The sequence below is a fragment of the Schistocerca nitens genome, chromosome 7 (assembly GCF_023898315.1).
Source record: "Schistocerca nitens isolate TAMUIC-IGC-003100 chromosome 7, iqSchNite1.1, whole genome shotgun sequence".
NCBI classification, from domain to species: domain Eukaryota; kingdom Metazoa; phylum Arthropoda; class Insecta; order Orthoptera; family Acrididae; genus Schistocerca; species Schistocerca nitens.
Window position 1 is genome coordinate 608420962 of NC_064620.1, and position 9320 is coordinate 608430281.

The following is a 9320-nucleotide window of genomic DNA, read 5'->3' on the forward strand; positions in this document are numbered from 1 at the left end:
GACCACTGTGGTGTATATCCAGTGCATACCCCTGGGGCTTAGGCCCAAGTTTTTGCCACAAGCCCTTCTAGTACTCACTAGTGTACTTTTTGCCTTGGAATGGACACTCTTAGTGTTAGGGGTCCATGTTAGCTTCTCATCTAAGGTTACCCCTAAATATTTCACTATCCCCTTCACAGGTCAAGTTTCATCGAAGAGCTTTGTATTCCAACTTGAGTGTCGAATATGTCTCTTTGTAAATGGCACCACAACAGTCTTCTTAGGATTAACACTGAGATCCTGTTTAATGCACAAATTTTGCCCAATGTTCAAACTTTCTTGTGCCATATTTCTAACTGTATGAGTAAATTTGCCTAGTATTACTAGGACAAGGTCATTTGCATATCCTTGGCAGAAGCATTGTCTGGAAATTAATTCCACAATGATTTCATTCACCACTAGATTCCACAATAGCGGGGACAGAACTACTCCTTATGTGCAGCCCCTAGTGGTGTTAATTACCATCTCTTCATTCATCATGGTAGCCTCCACATTCCTTCCACTAAGCATAGCCCTGGTCCACCTGCATATTGTGGTCCCCAGGTCATGCACCTCTGCTACCCTTACCATGGAATCGAAGGTCATGTTACTGAAGGCCCCCTTGGTATGTAGGAAGATACACAGGGCTATTTCTAGGAAGTGATTTCTCCACCTTCCCAACGAGTTGGAGGAGAGCTGACTTGTATGATTTACCTGGTTGATATGCGTGCTGGTTTGAATGTAGGGGGGCACTACTTAGCATCCTCTCCTTAATATATACATTAACCAGTTTTTCCAATGTTTTGAGAATGGAGGAGGACAGACTGATTGGTCTCATATCCTTCGCCTTCGTATGATAAATTGTCTCTGGCTTTGGAATGAAGACAACCTTCACTGCCCTCAAAGCACTGGGAATGATTCCTACTGATAGGCTAACCCTGAATAGCCTGCATAGAACTCTTATGAGCTTCTCTCCTGCCTGTTGAATGAGAGCTGGAAAAATTCCATCTGGGCCAGGTGACATGAACAGTTAGAATGTTGCCCCCCCCCCCCTCCCCCCCTGATTCCCAGTCCTCTCTTTGAGTGCCTGAGAACTGTTGTCTCTCAGGGATCACATTTTGGACTGTGTGGTCTGGCAGAGCATACTGAGGAAAGTGAGTTTTGAGGAGCAGTTCCAGCATCTCATGTGCTGTTGTGGTATATTCCACATCCTCCTTCCTCAATGTATCTCCTGGATTGGTTGGTACTCTAGTGAAAATCTTGTGCAGTCTGGCTTGTGCACTCCACTTCCTCACAGAATGCCTCCCAGGATGCCTCCTTTGCTTGTCTGATTGCAATATTGTGGTTGACAAGGGCCTCAAGATATCTAGCCCATTGTCCATTACGTCTCCCAATATTAAACAGTCTCCATACCTGTTTCCTTTGCATTTCTAAGTTATTACACCAAGGTACAATCCTATATGTACACTTCTTAGTGGTTGTGCAGTTGTCCTGATATGAGGTCATTGTGGCAGAGGTAACTGCCTCTGCTACTTCTTCCAATTCTACTTCTTCCAATTCTACTTCTTCCAATTCTACTTCTTCCAATTCTACTTCTTCCAATTCTACTTCTTCCAATTCTACTTCTTCCAATTCTACTTCTTCCAATTCTACTTCTTCCAATTCTACTTCTTCCAATTCTACTTCTTCCAATTCTACTTCTTCCAATTCTACTTCTTCCAATTCTACTTCTTCCAATTCTACTTCTTCCAATTCTACTTCTTCCAATTCTACTTCTTCCAATTCTACTTCTTCCAATTCTACTTCTTCCAATTCTACTTCTTCCAATTCTACTTCTTCCAATTCTACTTCTTCCAATTCTACTTCTTCCAATTCTACTTCTTCCAATTCTACTTCTTCCAATTCTACTTCTTCCAATTCTACTTCTTCCAATTCTACTTCTTCCAATTCTACTTCTTCCAATTCTACTTCTTCCAATTCTACTTCTTCCAATTCTACTTCTTCCAATTCTACTTCTTCCAATTCTACTTCTTCCAATTCTACTTCTTCCAATTCTACTTCTTCCAATTCTACTTCTTCCAATTCTACTTCTTCCAATTCTACTTCTTCCAATTCTACTTCTTCCAATTCTACTTCTTCCAATTCTACTTCTTCCAATTCTACTTCTTCCAATTCTACTTCTTCCAATTCTACTTCTTCCAATTCTACTTCTTCCAATTCTACTTCTTCCAATTCTACTTCTTCCAATTCTACTTCTCCCAATTCTACTTCTCCCAATTCTACTTCTCCCAATTCTACTTCTCCCAATTCTACTTCTCCCAATTCTACTTCTCCCAATTCTACTTCTCCCAATTCTACTTCTCCCAATTCTACTTCTCCCAATTCTACTTCTCCCAATTCTACTTCTCCCAATTCTACTTCTCCCAATTCTACTTCTCCCAATTCTACTTCTCCCAATTCTACTTCTCCCAATTCTACTTCTCCCAATTCTACTTCTCCCAATTCTACTTCTCCCAATTCTACTTCTCCCAATTCTACTTCTCCCAATTCTACTTCTCCCAATTCTACTTCTCCCAATTCTACTTCTCCCAATTCTACTTCTCCCAATTCTACTTCTCCCAATTCTACTTCTCCCAATTCTACTTCTCCCAATTCTACTTCTCCCAATTCTACTTCTCCCAATTCTACTTCTCCCAATTCTACTTCTCCCAATTCTACTTCTCCCAATTCTACTTCTCCCAATTCTACTTCTCCCAATTCTACTTCTCCCAATTCTACTTCTCCCAATTCTACTTCTCCCAATTCTACTTCTCCCAATTCTACTTCTCCCAATTCTACTTCTCCCAATTCTACTTCTCCCAATTCTACTTCTCCCAATTCTACTTCTCCCAATTCTACTTCTCCCAATTCTACTTCTCCCAATTCTACTTCTCCCAATTCTACTTCTCCCAATTCTACTTCTCCCAATTCTACTTCTCCCAATTCTACTTCTCCCAATTCTACTTCTCCCAATTCTACTTCTCCCAATTCTACTTCTCCCAATTCTACTTCTCCCAATTCTACTTCTCCCAATTCTACTTCTCCCAATTCTACTTCTCCCAATTCTACTTCTCCCAATTCTACTTCTCCCAATTCTACTTCTCCCAATTCTACTTCTCCCAATTCTACTTCTCCCAATTCTACTTCTCCCAATTCTACTTCTCCCAATTCTACTTCTCCCAATTCTACTTCTCCCAATTCTACTTCTCCCAATTCTACTTCTCCCAATTCTACTTCTCCCAATTCTACTTCTCCCAATTCTACTTCTCCCAATTCTACTTCTCCCAATTCTACTTCTCCCAATTCTACTTCTCCCAATTCTACTTCTCCCAATTCTACTTCTCCCAATTCTACTTCTCCCAATTCTACTTCTCCCAATTCTACTTCTCCCAATTCTACTTCTCCCAATTCTACTTCTCCCAATTCTACTTCTCCCAATTCTACTTCTCCCAATTCTACTTCTCCCAATTCTACTTCTCCCAATTCTACTTCTCCCAATTCTACTTCTCCCAATTCTACTTCTCCCAATTCTACTTCTCCCAATTCTACTTCTCCCAATTCTACTTCTCCCAATTCTACTTCTCCCAATTCTACTTCTCCCAATTCTACTTCTCCCAATTCTACTTCTCCCAATTCTACTTCTCCCAATTCTACTTCTCCCAATTCTACTTCTCCCAATTCTACTTCTCCCAATTCTACTTCTCCCAATTCTACTTCTCCCAATTCTACTTCTCCCAATTCTACTTCTCCCAATTCTACTTCTCCCAATTCTACTTCTCCCAATTCTACTTCTCCCAATTCTACTTCTCCCAATTCTACTTCTCCCAATTCTACTTCTCCCAATTCTACTTCTCCCAATTCTACTTCTCCCAATTCTACTTCTCCCAATTCTACTTCTCCCAATTCTACTTCTCCCAATTCTACTTCTCCCAATTCTACTTCTCCCAATTCTACTTCTCCCAATTCTACTTCTCCCAATTCTACTTCTCCCAATTCTACTTCTCCCAATTCTACTTCTCCCAATTCTACTTCTCCCAATTCTACTTCTCCCAATTCCACTTCTCCCAATTCCACTTCTCCCAATTCTACTTCTCCCAATTCTACTTCTCCCAATTCTACTGGATTCCTTATTGAGGTTTTAACTTCCAATAATCCTAAATCAAGGTCCCTCGTATATCTCTCCCAGTCTGTTTTCCTGGGATTCCTATAGATCATGGTCTGTCTGATTCCCATTTCAACCTTGAATTTAATAATTTAATATGGATGTGGTCCAATGAGGATGGCTCCAGCACCACATGCCATTGTTTGACATAGCTGCCCATTATCATGAAACCAAAGGTTATGTCAATTACTTCGTCCCTCCTGCTATTCCTGAATGTAAGTTCATTGCCCTATTCAGGACCTCTAAGTTGATAGCTAAAAGGAATTCAAGGAGGTATTCACCTCTACAGTTGGTCTCCTTGCTGCCCAACAGTAGGTTATGGGCATTGGCGTCACATCCCACCAGCAGTTGGTCACTTTGCTGATGGCAAGTCTCTACCAGTCTCCTCACCTCCAAGGAGGGAGGAGGAGAGCTGTCTTCATAAGGGAGGTATGCTGAGGCCAAAACAATTTACATTGTGGTAACTTCATCAAATTGCTGCAATTTAATGGTCACTAAATCCCTTGAGGAGAAGTCCATCATTGGCATGAAAGAAATTCCATTTCTTACGTAGATGCATGGTCTGGAGTTTCTTAGATTTCTAACATGGAATAGCTTACCTCCAGTACAATCAAGACCCAATACACCCCCTTCATATAAATAGATTTCTTGTGTTGTGGCCACGTCCACTTCCTGCCTCCCCAGGCAGTGACTCAGGGCAGCAGAGGCACCCTTTACTGTGGTGCAGATTAATCTGCAACATCTCCTGTCTCCATCTTTGAGAACCCTGACACTGACCTGCAAGAACCCTAAAAGCAATATCAGACAAGCCTTTGATCTTAATCCTATGTGCCATGCACCTGTTGGCACAGATCCCATCACAACTTGTGTTGGGTCAGGGAGTTGGGTAGGACTAGGAATGGATAGGGAAGATGGGATGTTGTGGGACACTCTTAGTCTGATCCATTGGCTGAGGCCTTTCCAGCAGTAGATACTCTACCTTAGGCATAGCCCTCAGCCTCATGCGGATACGCAAGCCTCTCCACCTCCACAGACAGTTCTTTGTCAAAGTGGTGTCCCCCGGAGAGGTCGTCATGCTTTGGTAGCAACCATCAAGGAGTCCATCTATGCCATGGAATGGTCTAATCATTCTGTGGTGTTTGTCTGGGCTCCTGGTTACATCAGAATCCATGGAAATGAGCTTGCCGACAGGCTGGCCAAATAGACTACACGGAAACAGTTTCTAGAGATAGGCATTCTCGTAATTGACCTGCCTTCATTATATGCTGCAAGGTTTTTTGGCCTTGGGAGACTTAATCACATAAGCTCAGTGTGCACACCAAATTGCGAGCCATTAAGGGGACTCTGAATGTGTGGAAGTCATTGAAGAGTGCCTCTTGCAGGGACTCTGTGGTTCTCTGCCAGGTCCACATTGGCCACACATGGGCGACCCACGGCTATCTCGTGCACTATGAGGATCCACCTCAGTGTCAATGCAGTACCCAGTTGACAGTGGCCCATTTTCTGGTCACTGCCCCACTTTCACTGCCCTGTGACGAAATCTTCGGTTACTAGTCTTATTGCCACTAATTTTATCTGACAATGCCTTGTCGTTGTTGCTGTTGTTGTGGTCTTCAGTTCTGAGGCTGGTTTGATGCAGCTCTCCATGCTATTCTATCCTGTGCAAGCTTCTCCATCTCCCAGTACCTACTGCAACCTACATCCTTCTGAATCTGCTTAGTGTATTCATCTCTTGGTCTCCCTCTACGATTTTTACCCTCCACGCTGTCCTCCAATACTAAATTGGCGATCCCTTGATGTCTCAGAACATGTCCTACCAACTGATCCCTTCTTCTAGTAAAGTTGTGCCACAAGCTCCACTTCTCTCCAATTCTATTAAATATCTCCTCATTGGTTATGTGATCTACCCATCGAATCAACAACATTCTTCTGTAGCACCACATTTCGAAAGCTTCTATTCTCTTTTTGTCTAAACTATTTATTGTCCACGTTTCACTTCCATACATGGCTACACTCCACACAAATACTTTCAGAAATGACTTCCTGACATTTAAATCTATACTCGATGTTAACAAATTTTTCTTCTTCGGAAACGCTTTCCTTGCTATTGCCAGTCTACATTTTGTATCCTCTCTACTTTGACCATCGTCAGATATTTTGCTTCCCAAATAGCAAGACTCCTTTACTAATTTAAGTATCTCATTTCCTAATCTAATTCCCTCAGCATCACCCGACTTAATTGGACTACATTCCATTACCCTCGTTTTGCTTTTGTTGATGTTCATCTTATACCCTCCTTTCAAGACACTGTCCATTCTGTTCAACAGCTCTTCCAAGTCCTTTGCTGTCTCTGACAGAATTACAATGTCATCAGCGAACCTCAAAGTTTTTATTTCTTCTCCATGGATTTTAATACCTACTCCGAATTTTTCTTTTGTTTCCTTTACTGCTTGCTCAATATACAGATTGAACAACATCGGGGAGATTCTGTACAATCTCTGGTTCTTTCAGTTTATCCAGGTCCCATCTCCTTAAATTCCCACCTTTTTGAAGCTTCTTCAGTTTTAATACACAGTTCATAACCAATAAATTGTGGTCAGAGTCCACATCTGCCCCCTGGATATGTATTACAATTTAAAACCTGGTTCCTAAATCTCTGTCTTACCATTATATAATCTATCTGATACCTTTTAGTATCTCCAGGGTTCTTCCATGTATACAACCTTCTTTCATGATTCTTGAACCAAGTGTTAGCTATGATTAAGTTATGCTCTGCGCAAAACTCTACCAGACAGCCTTCTCTTTCATTTCTTAGCCCCAATCCATATTCACCTACTATGTTTCCTTCTCTCCCTTTTCCTACTACCGAATTCCAGTCAACCATGACTATTAAATTTTCGTCTCCCTTCACTACCTGAATAATTTCTTTTATCTCGTCATACATTTCATCAATTTCTTCATCTGCAGAGCTAGTTGGCATATAAAGTTGTACTACTGTAGTAGGAGTGGGCTTTGTGTCTATCTTGGCCACAATAATGCGTTCACTATGCTGTTTGTAGTAGCTTACGCGCACTCCTATTTTTTATTCATTATTAAACCTACGCCTGCATTACCCCAATTTGCTTTTGTATTTATAACCCTGTAGTCACCCGACCAAAAGTCTTGTTCCTCCTGCCACCAAACTTCACTAATTCCCACTATATCTAACTTTAATCTATCCATTTCCCTTTTTAAATTTTCTAACCTACCTGCCTGATTAAGGGATCTGACATTCCACGCTCCGATCTGTAGAACGCCAGTTTTCTTTCTCCTGATAACGACGTCCTCTTGAGTAGTCCCCTTCGGAGATCCGAATGGGGGACTATTTTACCTCCGGAATATTTTACCCAAGAGGACACCATCGTCATTTAATCATACAGTAAAGCTGCATGGCCTCGGGAAAAATTACGGCTGTAGTTTCCCCTTGCTTTCAGCCATTCGCAGTACCAGAACAGCAAGGCCATTTTGGTTAGTGTTACAAAGCCAGATCAGTCAATCATCCAGATTGTTGCCCCTGCAACTACTGAAAAGGCTGCTGCCCCTCTTCAGGAACCACACATTTGTCTAGCCTCTCAACGCATACCCCTCCGTTGTGGTTGCACCTACGGTATGGCTATCTGTATCGTTGAGGCACACAAGCCTCCCCACCAACGGCAAGGTCCACGGTTCATGGGGGGGGGGTGAGGAATGCCTTATCAGCTGATTTATTTTTATATTTTATCCATGAGGGTGGGTTTTATCTTTTGATCTAAGTTTCAGCACATGTTCTTCATCTATCTGTTCCCTTCACCCTAGTGCTTTTAGGCTGGAGGTTTTAATGTGTTCAGTGGCTGGCTGCTTCTTTTTTATTCTTGTGGTCAGCCAATCATGGTCATCTGCTCTCCCTCCAACCTGTTTCTTCTCCCTCTCTGGTTTTCCTGTCCTGTTTTGTTCACTGTAGTGTTCGTTGCCATTCTGTCATTCTTGTGATTTTTCTCCCCCATTTTGTGCTGCGTCGTTTTATTCTTTCTCCTATGGAATTATTTTAATTGGAACAAGGGACCAATGACCTCAGTTTGATCCCTTCCCCCCTCTTTTAACTAACCAGCTGTTGTACTGAGAAGGTGCTGGCATGCATCATGTAGGGGCTTACAGGGGGCCAATGGCTTCTGGTATGCAAGTCAGAAACAAGAGGCATGTGTGCCAGCGATGGTTTTCGAATCCAAAAGGGCACCAGGGTTGGTGGCACTAGCACTAGCAGCACTGGAAAAGGGTGTTTGATGTGCCCATTGCTGCAGCCATGTGTCTTTTTTGTAACACTGTTGCAGGCTGGCTGGGAATTGGACAGTGACAGGACACAGGTGGCAAATGGGAGGCACACAGGTGGGACATGAGGGTGCCAATGGGGCCAGACAGGCAGTAACAGCTGGAGATGACAACAGAAGCTGGGCCAGATGTAACAGTGCAAGCAAAATGCACCAGGAGACCATAGGTTTCTCTTCACAAAGTGCAGCAACTGCAGAGGGAGGAAGGAAAGCTGATCACAACAATGGACTTTTGGCAGAAGGTATGAGCAGCATTGGACATTGCTGGTGGAGTCAATCTGTTAGGTCAACATAGTCAGATGAGTGAAGAGTAAACCTGGAAAAATGAAACATTTGTGGCAGCATTGTTTACAAAGGGCAACTGGGCCGCCAAAAGTGAGACACTAGTTGAACCTTGGCATTGAAACAAAAGTTTAGAGACAAAAACTGAGATGAGCAGGGAAGTTAATGAGGCTGTAAGAGATGGCTGTGGTGACCAGACCACAGCACCGCCAGGCAGGGCCTGACCAAAGGCAGAAGGCAGGCCTTGCATGTGTCAGTCAGAGAACAAAATAGGGCAAGAGCCACATTGACCAAAGAGGAGGACCAGGAGGGGAAGGAAGAGACCTAAGATGGGCTTAAAGCATCAGTGAGAGCAGACTGATGGGAGACATGGCAGGAGGTGAGAGATGAGATCTGACTAGAGAAGACAAACATATAGCAATGGTACCAGGGGAGAGAGAAGGGGGAGCAGCCAGAGTGCAGAGGATTCTGGGGGC

At 42.9% G+C, this 9320-nt stretch overlaps 1 protein-coding gene across 1 annotated transcript in view; it reads right to left on the reverse strand.

Annotated features, from left to right (window-relative positions):
* LOC126195773 (uncharacterized) overlaps positions 1-9094 on the reverse strand; it is a 65885-nt gene extending 56791 nt beyond the window's left edge. The window contains exons 1-2 of the mRNA XM_049934405.1: positions 9070-9094; positions 1552-4175 (exon numbers count right to left, since the gene is read on the reverse strand). Of these exons, the coding sequence (XP_049790362.1) occupies positions 1552-4175; positions 9070-9094 (2649 nt within the window). The remainder of the gene's footprint in view (positions 1-1551; positions 4176-9069) is intronic.
* Positions 9095-9320: the final 226 nt, after the last annotated feature.